The following is a 20,446-nucleotide window of genomic DNA, read 5'->3' as shown; positions in this document are numbered from 1 at the left end:
TAGAGTTTTGTGTGTTCTCTCTATTTTCTTCCATTATATGTGCTAAACATACTGCAGGCAGCTTATTAGTGGAGTCATTAACTCCTGGTCTTTTGCTGACAAAGTCATGAACTTGCTTTGTCATCTGTGAACAATGTGTTGAAAACTATTGCTTGTCCATGATTACAAACATGCATGTGTTAAAAATAACACATCCTAAATTCTGAAGGGATACGGTTTCGTGACTTCCTCCAGCGCAGTGATGGCTCAGTAAAGTCCAGATGAAACGGCATTTTGAGAGCGTCTAGCGTCAGTATCGTAACGTATTCCTGAGTGAAACAGGATAGGTAGGGGAATTACATAACTCCATTAGCTGCGTATAATGTTTGGAGGAATTTAATCTGATCGTAGATGAGTGGCCGTGTGACAAACAGGGAGTGGCTCTGACGGCGTACAGTGACGGGACTGTAGTATCTGACAGGCAGAGAGACGAAGCCCGTCGTTTTCTGCATGTAGCTGCTGAAGCAGTCTGTAAAATAAACTCTAGGTTTATTTCCAGGTTTGGACCGGTGATCCGACATATCCAGCAAATGTGGCCGGTCAATCTTGAGGGCCAAAAAAACAACATCAGCAATGCCGGAAAAAAGAGTATGGGATGAAAACGAAAGAAAAGCTGGTGTTGGAACAGCCCGTCAACAGTCTACCTGCACTGTAAGGCAGGTGCACCACTGTCACCTGCCTCCACCTGTTAAAGCGGATCATCATAACACATTGATGATGGGGTCGTGTTTACTGTGATCGCAAGAAGAGTCCATTTTACTGCCTCCCTCGTGTGGAATTTGTAGTCCATTCTCATTCCAAGCTCGTAAAATTTTGCCCGAATATGCACCAATTTTAAAGTAAAGTCACCTTTTGCATGCACATGAAACACCACCATACGGCGTCAGATGGGAACGTGCTCGGACAGAACCGGTGACGGTGTTTTTATACAGCGTTCTTACTCAGAACTCGTCAAATACGTACGCTCTGCCAATGCTTTTGGCGTACGAGTGCGACGCCAAAAACCCGCCTTCTGCGTCCAACCAGAACGTGGCTGATCCGATGAGAACATGTGTGGACAGAACCGGTGGTGCTGGTGTTATACGCTGCGAAAAAAAAAGGTCATAGGGTTAGTTTGTAAAGCATGAACTCAAGAAGTTTCTACATAAAACAGTAACTTTCTTTTTTTTTGTGCATGTTTCAATAAGCTGATTACTAAAGTTTGTCAAACTTAAAATATAGAAATCAGTTTTGAATGGACCTGTTTCATTTGTGCAGAGATGATGAAAATCATCGTCATTATTTGTTTATACTGGTTTTGTAAAAATAAACAATTTGATTATAAAATTGGATTTTTTTTGTGTAATTTATTTTGACTAAGATGAATGAAGATATTAATACACACACAAAAAACATTTCTGAGTAGAACAGAAGTAAAATAAATGAGTAGGAATCACTTAAACTGAATAATTTTACTACTTATTAGTGCCAAAATTAAAATTAAGTTGGTTCAGCTGGAAGTTGAACTGGAAGTAGTTGAGTATGAGGGACTTTTTGATGAATGAACGTTGGATCACGATGGGTGTTTTGTACAGTGAGGTAATTTGGAAATGGCTGAATGCTGAATGTGTTCGACTGAAGCCAGCAGCTGCTCCCATCCCTGAATAACCCCCCCTCCACCCACTGCTCCCACCCTCCATCCCTCCACCTCCAGTCTATAACTCTATATTTACCCCGGGGTAGCGTGCCTGAGTCCCTGCCCCTCGTAGAAATGTACGTTGGTGTATTTTCATGTGCTGATGTGATGACCTCTGCTCCGATTCGGGCTTCTGCAGATGAACAGTTTTTAATTAGCCAGGACGGTCAATTAATGATGCCCCCCTCCCCCCGGCAGGTGGGCGGCGTCTGGTAAAAGAGACATGACTGGAGGACATAGTCAACCTCATCTGTCCTCGTTTGCAAACCACAAAGTCCCAAAGCTTCTGTACCTGGGGGTAGGTATTAATTTGAAAATAGGAACTAAAGACTGCAAACTGCATTTTTTTAATCATAATATATAAAAAAAAAAAACGAACACTCAGAAATCTAAAGATATTCAGTTCACAATGATTCAAACACAAATCCTCACATCTGAGAAGCCAGAGGCAGAGAACAGTTACATTTAAAGGCAAGTCCATTGATTTCACACAGAAATTTCTCCATTTAAATCCTACAGTGTCCGAGACTTGACGGTGCTGCAGTGGTGCAGATTAGTCTTAGAATACAGTGACAGTAAATCCCGGGAAAACATTTTAGTTTTTTGTTTTGTTAGACGAGATAAAAGAAATGCTACATCAAAGATGCTGCAGAAGCTAGACGAACAAAGTCTACGGACTTGACTTTGTCTCTCTATTTGTGCAGCTATTTGATAAAAGCAAAAGCTGGAAAGCTGGATGGTTTTCATCATAACAGAATAAAAGTGTGGTGGGGAAAAGGTCAAATGCAATACAAGTCATAAACTAGCAATATTAATGTACTGGCACAAATTAAATATTTGCAGAAAGGGATAAGTACTCATTTTCTGTCATTAAATAAAAGTAACACCACAATAAAACAAAAAACATATATTCTATTTCAAGTAAAAGTACTGCCTTCGAAATTTATTTGAGTAAAAGTATGTACGGAAGTATTGGCAAACAAGCATAATTATGCAAAAATGGACCCTTTCAAAGAGCCTTTTGGAAACCCAAAAGCTTATATAATTTTTAAAAATGTTATGTACGCAAGATAATAATATGTGCGCATGAGTTTGTGGTATAAACATTAATAATTTCCTTGAGACTTAGGGGGCTTTTCTTCTTAATTGTGGGGCAATTTACAACTTTTTAAAATTCTTACAAGCACATTGTAAAATTACAACTCTACACTGAGCTGGTGTAATCAGTAACTGAAATCACCATCACTTAAGTTGATCATGTATTTTGTACAGAAAATCAAAGTAACTATAGCAGTTCAATAAATGAAGTGGAGTTCAAACATTTCTTATTATTAAGAGAAAATTTACTTAGTTACATTAAACTTCCGAGTATTTGAAGACGTGTTAACACTGGGAACTTAAAACTTCAAATTTCATAAAAGGTACTTTTGTCTCTTAAAAGGCTGAATAAAAAGTAGTCCATCTGTTACAGTACTGCAGATGGACTATCTGTACGCAGCACACTGTCACTATCAGAGGGTTAAGTCTGTTAGTATTTAGTGTGGATTTAGGACAAAAGACTGTATGTGTGAACTGAAGAGTGTCTTGTGACTGATCACACAGGCCACTGCCAAAAGTCACACACATTCAGATCATCAGTCATCTTTTCTCTGAGGGGTGCTGCCAACGGCGTAATCTTCAGTCAGATACTGGGGGGAACCAGCCCATCTACATATACACACACACACGGGTGCCTGATCTGTGTTAAAATGGGGGGAGCAAACTTAAAGTAAATTAAATAAAATTTCCTGCAACTCTACATCACCTGCACTACTCGATAATAAGGGTGAGGGCACGGAGAACAGCATAACTTCTTCTACAGCTGCCAACAGCCGACCACCATTCCCAGTTAGAGAATGGCCCCCAAATCACTAAATCCGTCCCTGATAATAATGAAAGCAGTAGGATGAGCACCTCATCATATGCTGTTTAAAATTTTCATCAAAGGTTAGATAGCCCATCAGTTAAAGTAAACGGCAACTATATATAGAGACTGTGTCCACCTTCCTGCGCCCATGCACCCAATCGTGTGTCCATCACTTCAGAAGACACTGCATTGATTAAAATTCATTTCCTGGAGACCCTTTCCAAGGCTTCATCCAAAAATGTAATGATCTACATTATGGGGACTTGCATTGTGTCCCCAAAAGGAAACCGAGTCCCCACAATGGTGGCAATAACTATATGCATGCACACACACCGCGACACACACACACACACACACACACACACACACACACACACACACACAGGAACAGGATTTCTGTGAACAAACATCTGTGATCCTTCACAGGATGAGAGCAGTGTCGGGGGAAGAAACAGTCAAACTCAAACCCCACAGAATAAAGAGATAAAAATAAAGAAACATTTCACTGAATGACACATCGACACCCTGGTGTACATTAAAAAAAAACATTTCCTTTTTTATTTTTGGCAGAGACCTAAAATAGCCTCTCAAAGTCTACATGCAGAATATTAACATGTCAAACACATTCTAGTCACATTTAGAGAAGTCACGGCTGCGATGGTCGACAACAATTAAAACACGCTGCTCTGCGGAGGCGGTGGGGGGAGGGGCGGACCTACAACCTGTAGACTAAGACGTTACAGAAAAACAACCTCTGCGACATAAAATAAAAATGGTAAACACACAGGGAGGAAAAACCTCTCCCGGACTCACATTTTGGGACTCAGCACAGCCTCGGAGTTACGTAAATGACACACTGTTTTCGACGCCGCCTTCACTGTGTTGGAAGTAATCACTTTAAACAAATTATGGCAATTATTTTTGACTTTTTACGTCACACTGATTTAGTTTTGTGACTAAATCACTAAATGTGACTAAATTTGTCATAGATAGGTAACAGACTATTTTGAAGCCTGATGAAGATTTTTAAGGTCACGTCTTCATCTGAAGGGATTATCAGACGCCTGTACGAAGAGAAAACCAGATATGACGTCAACAAATAAAGACTGAGGTTGAAACACACAAGTTAGCTTCTGCATCCAGACAAAAAAAAAATAACACTGTTGAGTGATTTGTCAAACCTCCTCAGTACTGAGCATCAACACATATATGGCTGTGTCACATGTAGGAAATTAATTCAAATTAAACCAGCTGCTATCTCTACATGCTACGAGGAAAAGGTTTAGTTTGTGATTGATTGACATTAAAATAATTGTATTATAACACAAACTTAAATTCGTCGCTACAAAGTGAAAAAAAGTGGATCAGAGGTGGAGTTTAGACAAGTTTGTGAAAAGTGTTTTTGACAGTTTTTAAAAGAAATAATGGGACAGAAAACACACAAAAACGTGACATAAATAATATAACAGGTTGTGTTACAGTGAACTCCGAGACAAAAAGAGGGGACAACACAGAAAAGGCATCGTCGTTCAGAGGATGGAAAGTTTCTGTCGACACACTTTCTCTCATGGTGGTCTTGTGACTTTCTATTAGTAAAATTTTCTGTCTTCATTGACTTCACGTAACAATATGAGACTTCGATGATGGCGAGTTAGCGTCAAAACACTAACACCTGTACCTGATCACATGTTAACACTTACGGTAAATCAGTGATACTCGACCTGCTTTACTCAGACATCTCGGGCCTTTTCATAACAATTCTCGGGCTTAAGGGTGTTTCTTGGCTTTTCGGACAATTCTTGGAATTTAGGGGTTTTCCTCAGATTTTAGGATGTTTCTAGGACTTTAGGCCATTTCCAGGATTTTAGGATAATTCTAAGATTTTATGACATTTTTCCGATTTTAGGATGTTTCCAGGATTTTAGAGCATATCTTGGACTTCTGGGTGTTCTAGGACTTTAGGATATTTCTAGGATTTTTGGATGTTTCTCAGATTTTAGAACATTTCTCGGACTTAAGGGTGTACCTACGATTTTCGGACACTTAGGACATTAGGGCTTTTCTTGCATTTTAGGACGTTTCTAAGACTTTACGATGTTTGTATGATTTTAGGACATTTCTCTGATTTTAGGAGATTTCTAGTATTTAAGGGCATTTCTTGGATTTCAGGATGTTATCAGGATTTTAGGACATTTCTAGGACTTTAAGGACATTTATCAATTTTTAGGATGTTAGAACATTTTTTTGGACTGAAGTGTGTTTCGGGTGTTTTAGGATATTTCTGGTTTTTTTTGTGTGACATTTCTCAGATTTTAGGACATTTCTTAGATATCAGGATGTTTCCAGGATTTTAGGATGTTTTTAGAATTTTAAGATATTTCTTGACTTTAGGATCATTTCTCGGATAGGATGTTTCTTGGATTTTCTAGGATTTTCAGACATTTCTCAGATTAAAGGACGTTAGATTTTAGCACATTTCCAGGATTTTTGGATGTTTTTTTTGCATTTTAGGATATTTCTCAGGCTTCTGTCGATTCTCCACTAATTTTTTTTTTTTTAAAAAAAGCTCTATGTTGAATTTGTTTTATGCACTCTGGCACCGTATGTATACTAAAAGTACAAAAACAATTCTGAATCACTACTTTTTTGGTGAATCATAAAATGGTTTGGGGGCCACCCAACCAGATTTGCCCCGCAGACTGCTAGCTGAGTATCAGTGCTGTAAAGTGTGTTTGCTGCAGGATTATTAGAGTGTTTTTTGGGGATCCTCTGTGCTTGGAATGTCTCACTGAGGAGCAAAACTAAAAACTAAAAACAAACAAAAGAGGAAAAAAAAGACACAATTATTCTCTGACATTCAAAGAAAACCCTCGATTACAACCATCTCAGCAACCGAGACTTTCTCCAGGTACATAAAAAATATTTAAAGTAGACCTCCATTTGCAGTTCAAACCCCAGAACAGCCGACACACTTCCCTTTACAATCCTCTGAATTCAGGTTTTGGACAAAGATGCAAAACATTCCTCTGAGAGTCAAAATCAATATGAATCTGTTATCCTCAAAGTAAAAGTGTTTTTTTTTTTGAACATCCAAAGTTCCCCTTCGTCGATGATAACAGCAAGTGTTCTTTTTTGTTATTTTCTGGTGCGAGAAAACAGACGGCAGACCGTTTTCCCCAAAACATTACACATTCCTTTCTTCAACAGCGACTAAAACCTTCCCCCCCTCAGTGTCCTCCGCTCATCAGTCCGACTTTTTGGATTTCCATCTCCATCGGATCTCTGAGATGGAGGAGGCGTCGGGGCCGTCGGCTTTAAAAAAGTTTAGACTACACCACAGTACACAGTTTTCACAAGTCATGCGAATATACAGGAACTAGAATTCAGAAACCAACGTTTGAAAATAAAGTTAACATAAAAAGCTGAATTAAAAACTACTTTAAAGAAATTTTTGTATTAATAATAATAATAATAAATTATTAACTCGTTTGAACACAGTGAAGTCTTTACATACGAAAGAATAAGTGTAAACAAATCTATATCACTGGCTGGCCCCCGCTCACCTCCTAAAAAAACACAAAATCAAACTGCATTTGGTGATCAGCTGCACATTAGTATTAAAACTTAAAACAAAAAGGGGCATAGAAATAATCTTTATCAATAAATATCACATTCCAGAGGGGCAGACGTCACTCAGTTAGCCAGTTTACCAAAGGTACTGTATTTATAAAGCATTCAACAAAACCTCTAATGAAGTCGGTTAAAGTAATTAAGACAGCGGACATGTTAACGGTGTAAAGTGACAGCGGGTTTGGACGATTCGGCTCCTTGTACTTGGTCTTGCGGCAAAGAAAGACTTTCCATCCAAAAGCAAAAATAAAAAATAAAAAGAGGAGGGAAAATAAGGCCCCTTAAATAAATATTCTTCTTTTTTTTTACTGGTTAATTTCCAGGAGAGAAAAAATTAATACCACACATCGACCGTTAAAAAATGGTATTCCCACGCCGTAAGAAAAAACTTATCAAAAAGAACCCAGACAAACACGGCTATACCATCCTGGAGTTAGTGTCCGAGGAAAAGTGTCCAAGGTTTTGTTTTTGCCGGCGACCCCTGTTGTTTTTCGGACATTTCCTGAAGAGACACAGAAAGATTTATTTGCTTTCATCTTTACAGAGGGACTTAAAACAAACTGTCTGACATATAATCTGCCTGAAAGAGTTTTTACTTGCAGTCATTGACTGTTTCTGTGCTTTTTAAATTCACGCTCTTCTAATTTTCATCACTGTCGTATTAATAAAACAGTTTCTGTGCCGACTATTCGGTCTATTTACCTTTACAGGAAAACACACACAAACTAGTGAAAAAGTTCAATATTTGCCATCAGTTATTTAAGAAAATGACAGTTTAATATATTCTAGACTTATTACATAGACGTAAATGTTTCAAGCATTTTTCTATTTTAATTTTGATAATTATGGCCTATAGTGAGAAAAAATGTAAAAATAAATAAATAAAAATCACAACACACTGATGCAGTAACTGACGAAGTAAAGCAGAGGAGTATATTATTTTATATTAGAGTATATTAATTAACATCATTATGATTTTCTGAATGATCTTAGGAAATATTCTTTTGAGAAACTGGATTTCTGGTTTTCATGAGATATAAGACATAATCATCAAAATTAAAACAAAAAAGGCTTGAAATATTTATGTGTCATGAATATACAAAATATGACATTTTTGAATTAAATTACTAAGAATAATTAACTTTTTCAGGATATTCTAATTTTTTTAGATGCATTTGTAGTTCCTGCAGCACTTCCTGTTAGTCACATGTAACTGGAGTAGAGTGTCCACTTTTTTAAGAGATTTATTCAGATTTTTAACTTTCAAACTACCTGGAAAACGGATTTTGATTTTCTCCTCAGAGTGAAAGTCTGCCTGCCGCCTCAGAGAAACGAGGCCGAGTCAAATCCTGTTTAATTCTCTTCGGCTTTAAACCGCCGCGTCTTCGCCGTCGTGTTTCCTCTGCGGAAACCTGACAGACATCACACCTCCGCTTCACGTGTGACGGAGGAGCGACGAGGCTGCGTTCACCGCCAGCAGGTTCACACACGTTTGTCTCAGCTTGTTTGTGTTTTCGGTTTGTCCGTTTGACACAAACATTCAGCAGGTGACAAGACACCGAAAAAACATGTTTCTATACCACAGAAACACGAGCTGAATAATCTGAAGCGATCTGTCTGCTACACACAGATTATTGTGTTTTACTTCACACCTTTGTGTGCACATTATGCAGGAGCGGATTATCACTGAGCATTATACGCTCTTATTATGTGTTTGAGGAGCTCGAACACGGCGGATTAAATCCACTGTAGCGGAAAACCATCATCATCATCTTCCTCGTGTTAGCTGGAAGGGATTAAAACTCCTCTGAAGCTGCACTTTGTGCCTGAAAGTTTCATTAATTTCTCTTTTAATTTGTACAAATATAAAGTTTTATATGTATGGTTTTGCAGTTTTAGGGTTTATCAGTACTGTAGGGATTTAAACATGATGCAATGCAAAAATGTAACTTTTGCAGCCTTTAAAAAAAAATTTAGTTTATTTGTAATATAATTTTTAATAAAATATATCAAAGTCAATTTACATTGCATCATGTTTATTTCCCTACAGTACTAGTTAACCTTAAATCTGCATTTAAATTTGGGCATTAAAATATTTAATTAATTTAAATATTTTAGATTTTAAAGAGATTATTAAATGGACCAATAGTAATATATTTTAAGTACTTGAGTGTTTTTTTCAAGGGTAAAAACTATTAAAAGCACAAAAACAATCCCATAATTATGCTTAAAACAGGCTTTAAAATTTAAATTTTAAATACAGAGCATTAACCCCTCGAAACAGTTGTTACGATGTTATCTGTATATTTTCATGAAAAAAACACGTTGAAAAGCATAAAATAAATTAATTATATTTATATGAAACGATTATCTCACATTTGGTTTAAAATATCAAATACCTGAATTCTGAATAAAAATCCTTTCCATCCTGGACCAAAAATAAATAATATCTTAAATGGACCAAAATTTACATAAACGTAGAAATTCAGAGACAATTCCCTTAAAATCCTCGTGTTTGTGTTAATCAAGGTGTTTTCGAAGTTTTTTTAGATTTTTCGTGGATGCTGCCTCACCTTGTGATGCACATCACCACGGCAACGATGATGGCGATCTGCACAGCGCCGATGATGGCGGCGATGAGGACGTAGTGGAGCTTCTGTCCGCTGGGGACGACGTAGAGGATGTTGAAGTCCTGAGGCTCGTCACACTGAGCGCCTTTGTAGCCTGCATCACACCTGGGAGAGAGAGCGACAGACACACACACACACACACACACGCGCACACACACACACACACACACACACACACACACACATTTGCCTTAATGTCTTCTAAAAATATGGGAAGAACGCAATAAATAAGGAATAAAGAAATGACCAAGAAATGGGCAAAATATCAGTAAAAAATACATGAAAGTACCTGAAAAAGAGAAGAAAACAAAAACCAACCCGAACAAACAAAAAACAAGTAAAATAAATGCAAAAAAATGACCTGAAAAAAAAACGGCCTAAAAATTATAATTGTTGTATTAAAAAAATTTTAAATATATAATGATTAATAATATATATATATATATATATATATATATATATATAATTTTCTAAATCTACTAATTTTCCTGCTCTAAGTTGCTCGTTGCCATTTTTCCGTCATGTTTTTGAAAGAAACCTGTTTGCTCAGAGGTTTAAATATTGTAAAAGGCGTCTAAAATCAGCACAAGAAAAGTGATGTGGCTCCAGGTTTCAAAGGGTTAAACTGAGGAAAACAGAGTCGGCTCTGCTGACAAAAACTGAAGCCTTTGCTGTCAGACACACATGACGTGGACTGAAAAAACAGGACTGGACACCTGCTGTGCACTCATGATGTAATAACAGCACATTTCACCGAAACACAACCTGAATCTGGTGATTTAACGTTCATTAAGACCGAGTGACAGAGACATGAACCTCATGTTACAGTAATAAATGTATTCCATAATGTAATTCATTTTATTAATTTAATATATTTAGTTAAAATTATTATTTAAATGAATTTAATTGTATTTGCTATTATTTTTTAATTTAATTTAATTGATTTGAAGTACACATCCAAAACCACAGAATTCATTCTATTAAAATGTTTTTTAAAAAAAGTTTATTCAGACTGACAGAAAAAATAACCTTATGAAATAATAATAAATGTGGTAATTTAATATAAATTATTAGTTTAACACATTAAATTAATTAAATATAATAACTTCACTTCAATGTATCTATTTAACGTAATTTATTATTATTTTTAAATTAAATTAAATGTATTTTTTATTTCTCAGTTCTCACAATTTTAAGCAACTGGAGGTTAGAATACAGTTTCTGCATATTTCTCTTTTAACATAAGATTTAACGCAGCATTTTCGGGGATAGCGCAGGGTCGGCTGTATAATGCATGACTTCACTTGCCTTTATGTGATGTTGTATTTTAATTTGCCTATTAACATATCTTTTAACTTTTTTATTCTAATTTTAGCTTCTAACTTATCTTTTTACTTATCTTTTATTCTGCCCTCATCCTGCTTATTATTATTATTATTATCATTATCATCATTATTATTATTATTATTATCATTATTATTATCATTAGCATTATTATTATTATTAGCATTATTATTATTATTATCATCATCATTATTATTATAATGATATGTTGCAGCATATTACGGGAGCGGAGGTCGTTCGGGCCGTCACACACCTGCAGGTGGCCATGTTGTATTTGATCTCACATTTCCCATGAACACAGAAGCCGGCGTAGCTGTCGGCGCAGGGGATCGGCATCCCGGCGTAGAAACCGTCGCCGTGGTCCAGACCGGTGGTTTCTGAAAAAAAATAAAAAAAACATAAAACTGTGATTTAAGCTACAGTTCTGTGTGTTAAACTGGTATGTACGTTAAAAATACAGAAATGTGTGTGATGCTGCTGAAAAAGAATATTGTTAAAAATCAATATGTAACAGGTGCACGGTATCATCATTATATTATTTATATTATTATATCAGATAAACTGACACGAATTATCAAAAATGTTTGTTAACACCCGAGCGAATGATTTCTTGGCATGAGAGGAAGACGGCAATGAGCAACTTAACAAAAAAACACGGCCAAAACATTAGCATGAAATTTACCAAAAGTTGCAGGAAAATTACCTGAAACTAAGCACCAAACAGAAAAGTTAAAAACAAACAAAAAAAGTTAATTAAAAAAAACAACAACAAAATGACCTTAAGAAAGTGATTAAAAAAACAACTAAAAAAACAAAATAAAAAAATAATATAAAAATGTTTTTATTTAGTAGTTATAATTAGTTATAACTTTTAATATATAATTATTATATTCACAAATGAGGTTTTCTGAACATTTTTCCTCAGTTTTTGGACAATATCGTATAATTCTCCCAGCTCATTTTCAGATGATTTTCTTTTCACGTCGTACCACGCAGGAGGCAACTTAATTCAAAATGTCCCAAACATCAGCAGGAAGTTTCCAAAAAGTCACAAGAAAAATTACTTGAAAGTAAGCAACAAAAAAGAAAAAGTAGAAAGAAAGTGCTAAAAAAATAAAGAAAATATACATATTTTATTTTGTCGAACATCTGTTAATATATAATGACTGGATGTATAAATTAAGTTTTCTGGACATTTTCCCTGAGTTTTGTGATAATATATAATCCCCCCAGATAAAAAAAAAATCAAAATAAATGAAACCAATTTCCTTAAATTTCAGAGGTTCAGACGGTTGTTAAAGGTTAAAGAGAAACGATGGCGTCCCAGGTGTTAAAGGGTTAAAAACAACAGAAAGGAACGCAGTGCTTCTGCTGTGTGAGCGCATAAATCATAAAACACGAATGCTTCGCTCATTATGGGATTCTTCAGTCGCACACAGCTGTCTGTTCCCTGTAATTCACGGCAGTAATAAAGAAAGAGCCCACGAAGCAATCTGCCCCGCTCATTAAAATGACGGATATTCGATGTTCCAAATTCACTTCAACACGCAGAGAAAAGCCTCCGAAAACGAAGCCGTGCGTGGGAGTTTAAAGTTCAGCGCTCGGCACTTTACGACTGCAGATCTAACGGGACATTTGGGAGATTTACAAGCCAAAAAGCGCTGCTTAATCAAACCTGTTAAATGTCAGAAATACTACAGAAATATCACCACTGCCTTCTCCCCCCAGTAATGACTACACACTTATTTTAAACTTGGTTTTAAATCACTTTTAATAATCTTTTTTTTTTTTTTTTATCTTTGCACCTCTTGTCTGCACTTTTTCTATTTTTAATGGTGATTTTATTTTATTTTTTAAAATTGTTTAATAATTAATTTTACCATTTATATCTTATCTTTTTACTCTTATCGTAAATTGGTATCCTTTTTATTTTTTTATATTTTATTGCTCTATGAGGCACTTTGAATTTCCCTTCATCAGATTCATAAACTCAGAATCTGCACTCTTTTTCTAACCTGCAGGATCTTACAAACCGGCTTGATGTCTACAAAAAGGTAAAAAATAGACCAACAATTAAATGGCAAATTTCCTTAGCTATATATATATTATTTAAAATATTTAATTAATGTAAATATTTTTGATTTTGAAAAGATAATAATGAATTGTAATATATTTTAATGGATTATCCACACAATTTAAGCATTTTTTAAGGGTAAAAACTAATTGCTTAAAAACACAAAATAAAAATAATAATAATAATATAATAATAATAATAATAATTTTATACAGGAGCATTAACCACTCAAAATACTATGCTACTAAATACCATGTTACGTGTATATTTTCATGCAAAAATCAATTTAAAACCCTAAAATATAAATTAATCCATTATCTCACATTTGGGTAAAAATGATTAAATACCTGAATCCTTTAAATGATCAACTTGCACCTAATATTTTGCCCCCAAAATAGGCAAAAGCACATGTAAATATGTAAAAGAAAATGATCTAAAAAATGAAAAACAAACAAACAAGAGAAATAAATTAAAATCAAAAAATAAATAAAAATGAAATGACATGAAAAAAGTGTTTAAAAATGATTTGATTCTGTAAAAATAGTTTTAAATATATTGTGATCATGATATATTCATTTTTTTGGACATTTTTCCCGAGCTTCCTTTAAAATCTACTGGTCTTTTGCAATTTGTGGAAAAGTTTGATCATTGCCTTTTGCCATTTCCAATTTTTTTGCTCAAATTTCAAAGGTTTAAATACTCTGAGTCTGAATGCAACACGGGAAAAGTGATCCAGATTTTTTAAGGGTTAATTCCAGTAAAGAGGAGCGAGTCACTGAGCTGTCGTCGTGAGGTTTTAACGTGTTCGCTGAGGATTATTCCAGCTGCTGTTACAGTAACCGGAGCGTTAAAATATCGTCTGTCACAAAGAGGATAATCACTAACATGATACCTTCACGGCTGCGTTAACGATGCCGTAATTACAGACTCAGCCAACGTGTCACTGAACATCCTGGAAATCTCTCCAACTCTTTCCGACAAACCTCCCCGAGAGCAAACATTAATGACCGTAATCTGCCTGAGAGCCCATATTTAGATGTTTTTCTTCTTTTTTTTATGATTATGATGTGAAACGATCACTGAGCAGCAAATGATGAGTGAAATCCAGCAGCATCTCCTCTGCATGGTTTGTTTGGTATTTTTGGGCTCAAAAAGACAAATTAAAGGCCGATCAGAGTTTTCAAACATTAAAATGACTCACAGTCCACGAGCGCGTTGGAGCTTTAATTAAAACGTCCTCCAGCCAAACTGTGTGGAGATTCTGGCAGAGATGTTCGTTATTTTGTATTTTCTGGAGTCAATGTGATGGATAACGAGCAGAATATCAGCATGTGATCAGATCTGACTCTTAACCCGCCGTGTCGTTGCTTTAACCCTTCGAAATTTGACCAAACTGGTTTGATTTCTTTCAAAACATGCAAAGAAAGTCATGAGCAAGGAGACAAAATTACACAACAATTATCAAGAAATCAGTAAAAAGTTTTTTTTTTTGTTTTTTTTTTAGAAAAAGAAACAAAAACAAGAAAATGTAGTGGGAAAGTTTTTTTTAAAATATTATTTTGAAGCATGATTTTAAATATTTAATTTTAATCATTATAACTATTGTTTTTTTCCCTTGCATTTAAAAAATTATATAAAAATGAAAATCTACCTTTTTTTTCAATTTGTGGAGCATTTCTTACTAAAGGGCTCATCGCCTTTTTCCTGTTTCTTAAAAGTGTTGTTGAAAAAAAGTTTTGTCTCCAGTTACCTTTAATATGAATATTGTTTATTGTTCTTTCTGTAAATGCTAATTATCTGTTCATGGCGTTAATGTTCATCTTTATGCTGATGATACTCGGTTATATCTACCTGTAGATGCTCTCAGCACTTTGATAAACTGTCTGTTTTCCATTAAACAGTGAACGAGGAGAAATTTTGCAAATTGAACAAAGATGAGAGAGAAATTCTCATAACTGGTTATATGCACAAAAACAGAGTAGTTTAAATCCAACAAAAGGACTTTTTCTGCTAACTCCACAAGACTCGGAAATGATGGAAAAATGACAACCAGCAACTTGGCAAGAAACGTTCCACGAAGTGCAAGAAAATTAGTAGATTTAGAAAATTATTTTTAAAAACAATCATCATTACATATTTAAATTATTCTAATACAATTCTTATAATTTTTAGGCCGTTTTTTTCAGGTCATTTTTTGCATTTATTTTACCTGTTTGTTTGTTTGGATGGTTGTTGTTGTTTTTCTGCTCTTTTCAGGTAATTTTCATGAATTTTTTACTGTTATTTTGCTCATTTCTTGGTCATTTCTTTATTCCTTATTCATTGTGTTCTTCCCATATTTTTGGAAGATATTAAGCCAAATTGCCCAGGTTTCAAAGGGTTAATCCGTGTGTGTGTGTGTGTGTGTGTGTGTGTGTGTGTGTGTGTGTGTGTGTGTGTGTGTGTGTGTGTGTGTGTGGAGGCTAAAACTTCACCTGACTTCCTGCTGCTTCGGCTTATTTGACTTGTCTTTTATTTGTTTGCAGCTCAGCTGATAAAAATCCGTCGGCACATTAATGAGCGCAGAGACCTTCGATTATATAACCACACCGTAAATCCACTTTCCCGCCTTTAATGCGGCCGATGGGAAGACTTCCTGTGGCCTTTCAGCAGCCCGTTAACCTGCGCGTGAACCTGCTGAGGAGCAATAACCCGCGGGGCGAAACTTAATGAAACCTCCTTAAAACACAATAAGGTCCTGGCAGAGCGGGAAAAATCCTCACAGCTCTGAGTCGGCGCTCGTCTCGTGCTCGGCCGAATGTGAGTACAGTTTCTTTAAGCCGCGCGTCGCTGTAATTTCTCATAAGTAAACACGCAGATTAGAGGAGCAGAGCGAGCGCTCCCGCCCAGCTGCACCAGCAAATGTTGAGTTTGGAGATCAAAGCGGAGATGAAACACAATCCGGAGGGTTTTATTATCTGCAGCTCGCTCTGCGCATTGATTTCAGCGGCTAAAACGTCTCCGGGGGAACGATCCCTCCGCGGCGCCGGCAGTTCCTTCGCTTTGTCTTTTCACTCGCTCTCGCAGACGCACAATAGAAGGATCGGATTAAACCGCTGCATTGTCAACAACACCGACAGTCAAGGACACGGCGGCACATTTCTGAGACACGAGAGCCGAGACGGGCCGCGTTCACAGCCGCAGCGTGCTCATCTCAACGCCATTTCCTGCTGCTGCCGGTCCAGGTGACCACCATGACCTTCACCGAGGAAACCAGAGGACGTGTCCCGCACACGAATCAACAATAAAAACTCAACAATATCTGAATAAAACCACATTCTGTCCTTTTCTTTACCCCAACTGTGTTTTTAGTCACTCAAGGTTCCCACAGAGGAGAGCTGCTCAAAACGGTGAAACGGGACGGTCGACCAATACCGTTGTTTCAGGGTCGACACCGATTATGAGTAAACGAAAGCCGAAAAGGCAACAAACAGCTTGGCAAGAAATGTCCCACAGATCACAAGAAATGACCTAAAAACATTTCTAAAAAAGAAGGGAGGATTCAGGCGCTGATCGCCTGTTTCTCGCCTAAAAAGTGTTCACACGCACATTTTAGTGCATTTAGACAAACCGAGTTTTGGAAAGGACGATTTGTGGTGCCACACTGCTCCTGAGGCCGAAAAACCGGAGATCCAACGGTAAAACTAATCAGCGCTGATCAAATATAAAGTAGATTCTACGTTTCTCTCCTCAAATGTTTTCAGACACAGATTACCGTTTCTCTGGACTTCAAAGCCGTTTCTCGCCAGCCGGCCACCGAAATGTATGACATCACACACCTGTGGGGGCGTTAACCGGTGTGGTGTGGTGCAGTGCATTCTGGTAGTTGTAGGTTTTCTACCTCTTGTGCAAAAGCAACTTTTTTTTTCTCTGTTGCATCAATTTCAAAAGTATTTGTGTGTTTTTAGAGACAATTTTTATTTAAAGACTAACATTCGAGCAGTGAAATTCATCTTTAAGAGCAAACTGAGCTAAAATACTCATCCTACTGTTTCTTGACTTACCGTGTCCACAGATCTCAGTTAATTCGGTGAGAATCAGTTTAACACTGACAGAACTGACCGATAAAACGGCAAAAACAAGACTCAAACTGTGAGATTTCTTACCCAAGACGTTTACTTTGAAAGGGCTGCTGTCATCTTTCTTCCCCAGTTTCTCTTTATCAGCTGCAGAGGAAACACACGACGGAGTCAGTCACAGGCAGACAGACAGACAGGCAGACAGACAGACAGACAGGCAGACAGACAGACAGACAGGCAGACAGGCAGACAGACAGACAGACAGGCAGACAGACAGGCAGACAGACAGACAGGCAGACAGACAGACAGACAGGCAGACAGACAGACAGACAGACAGACAGGCAGACAGACAGACAGGCAGACAGACAGACAGACAGACAGGCAGGCAGACAGTTACAGTTACTCTAAAAAAGTAGTTTTCATTCAGGCGTCTCTCAGGCTGATCTACTGTCTTTTTAAATCTGTTTACTGGCCCTTTGTGTGTGTGTGTGTGTGTGTGTGTGTGTGTGTTATTTACTCTTCAGGACAGACTAAAGGAAGTGAAGGATGTCGAAGGATGTTTACTCGACGTCTGAGTCTCGCTTGGTTTGTCACTCGAGGTGATGAAGGGTCAATCTGGAGCCAGACTGTGCGTGTGTGCGTGCCCACGCGTGTGTGTGTGTGTGTGTGTGGGTGTGTGTGGTGTGTATGTGTGTGTGGTGTGTGTGTGTGGTGTGTATTGTGTGTGTGTGTGTGTGTGTGTGTGTGTGTGTGTGTATGTGTGTATTGTGTGTGTGTGTGTGTGTGTGTGTGTGTGTGTGTGTGTGTAGTGTTGTGTGTATTGTGTGAGTGTGTATGTGTGTGTGATTGTGTGAGTGTATGTGTGTATTGTGTGAGTGTGTGTGTGTGTGTGTGTATGTGTGTATTGTGTGAGTGTATGTGTGTATTGTGTGAGTGTGTGTGTGGTGTGTATTGTGTGAGTGTGTGTGTGGGTGACGACAAACAAAACAAACGGAGACGCGGCAGGTTCGGGGTGTTGTTGTTGTTGTGGTTATTTTTCTGTTGACGGGCTTCATGTCTTCATGCTGTCTGCAGGAGGAGGGAGCTGCTGGGAATGTTAAACAGGGCGCACACGCACGCACGCACGCACGCACGCATGCATGCACGCACGGACACACGCACGCACGGACACACACCACATGCACAGGTACGACTGAAATACACACACAGACACACACACACACTCATCCATTTTTAATGCTCCATCAATCCCGAGGAAATATTGACAAACTCTCTCTCCCTCTCTCTCTGTCTTTGTGTCTCTCCCTCTTCCTCCCCTGTCCTCCTCCCCCTCCGTCCCTCCTCCCTTTTGTCCCTCTCATCCCCATCATCACCCTCTCCCCTCCCTCCCTCCCTCTTTCTCTTTTTGTTGCCAAAGAATACAAAGAAGGAAAATACAGCGTGAAAGAGAGAAATCGGTGATTATATAACAGTTTGAAGATGTAAGAAACGAAAAATCAATCTCAAGCTGTTTGGCCAAAAGTATGCGGACACCCCCTGTACTTTCATTTTGGGTCTTTTTCTCCTGTTCTAATCGGGGGAAAAACCTGAATGCTCCAACATGCAGTGATATATTTTTTTTGGGGTGCTTTTTGGTCCATTTGTCTCATTTGTGCAGTGTGTTTGGGCCAATGTGAGAGCCGTCAATCAAACTGATGTGGACAAATCATCGGGACAGAGACGGACACGATATCAGCCTGATACCAGCCCAACCTGACAGACGTCGGGCGTCGGGAAGGAAAACAGACGTCATTAAAAATGTGATTAATGGCGATTAACTGTTTTAAAAATGGTTTCACAGCTAAACTTCCTGAACGTCTTTGCACTCAAAGACAGAGAAAAGTTCGGAGGGTTTTGTTATTTACAGGTTTTAATGGTTTGGCCCACTTGAGATTAAATTGGGCTGCATGTGGTCAAAGTGAGCTGTTATTGGTCGGGGGACCATTGTGCAGTCTGTCACGTGTCGGCTGACTGAGCGCAAGAATTTGGGACTCTATAATTTGACACAGTAACCATTTTAACAGAGGAAATATCGTGTGTCATAGTTTAATGTTTCAGATCATGATATCAACCCTTCGCCAGAGAAAGTGTGGGTGTTTGATGGATTATAAAACTTGCAAAACTTAAAGTTAACTGCTGTGAAAGAAAAAAAGAGCTTTGAAAGTTTCAGTGTTATCCAACAAAAATCAATGAAATCAGCTGTAGGTGTTTGCCGTGAGACCAGATCAAATCAAATCCTCCGACTTCGGTTTCTGGTGTTTGGCGAACGTTGGCCCGGCGCCCCCGAGGAGACAGCAGATCAAACGAGAGGGCAGGTGCTCTTCACTTCAGGGTGCTAGACACCCACATACCCCACCCACCCACCGCCTCCCCGAGCCAATCAGACGCTTGGTCGCCGGCCACCTTAAAGCCATAACCACTGACAAGAAATCCATAAATCCTGCCGGGTTACCGTCTCCTGCCAACACCCACAGAGCCGGAGCCGAGCGTGTCTCCTCGAAGACGACACATTGTGATTCAAGGTGAGTCTATCAACATAAATCAGATCTCAGAAGATACTCGGAGGATGTACTGAGGCTGGGAGAGCTCTGGGTGTTGGCACAGACTCTGAAAAACATCAGACAGCAAACTGTGACTGCAAATGAGGGCTGTATCTCACAGCCCCCCCCACCCCCCAAATCCTCCGATCCTCCGATAGACCAAAAATCACTCACTGATACAAAATAACGTGACGCATCTCTGCTCTGTGCTCTCATCTCTTCCTCCTTCAAAGCTGCTGATGTCAACAATGAAACATCAAATTAAATACATGAGAATGTCTGTGATTCCCGAAACACCCGAAAACAGAATAAACCACAAACGTGTACAAATCTGCAGTTTTTAATGTAATAATCCCACAAACGCTATAAAGTTCCCACCAATGTAACAGCAGTCGCCGACTACAAACACAACACTACATTTCCTGCAAATGCCTAGAAATGACATGTATACTATGTCCACAAAAGACACCCATAGTACCTCCAGAAAAGACATACTATGTCCAGAAAAGAC

General features: G+C 37.9%; 1 protein-coding gene across 1 annotated transcript in view; it reads right to left on the bottom strand.

Moving 5' to 3' along the window:
- Positions 1–7,179: 7,179 nt before the first annotated feature.
- tmeff1a (transmembrane protein with EGF-like and two follistatin-like domains 1a) overlaps positions 7,180–20,446 on the bottom strand; it is a 74,983-nt gene continuing 61,716 nt past the window's right edge. Inside the window, exons 7-10 of the mRNA XM_042498131.1 lie at positions 17,444–17,503; positions 11,478–11,601; positions 9,824–9,985; positions 7,180–7,752 (exon numbers count right to left, since the gene is read on the bottom strand). Coding sequence (XP_042354065.1) covers positions 7,668–7,752; positions 9,824–9,985; positions 11,478–11,601; positions 17,444–17,503 — 431 coding nt within the window. The 3' untranslated portion in view covers positions 7,180–7,667. The remainder of the gene's footprint in view (positions 7,753–9,823; positions 9,986–11,477; positions 11,602–17,443; positions 17,504–20,446) is intronic.

The sequence above is a fragment of the Plectropomus leopardus genome, chromosome 12 (genome assembly GCF_008729295.1).
Source record: "Plectropomus leopardus isolate mb chromosome 12, YSFRI_Pleo_2.0, whole genome shotgun sequence".
Lineage (NCBI taxonomy): Eukaryota > Metazoa > Chordata > Actinopteri > Perciformes > Serranidae > Plectropomus > Plectropomus leopardus.
The sequence above is the reverse complement of the archived record's forward strand: the minus strand, read 5'-3'. Positions and strand labels throughout refer to the sequence as shown.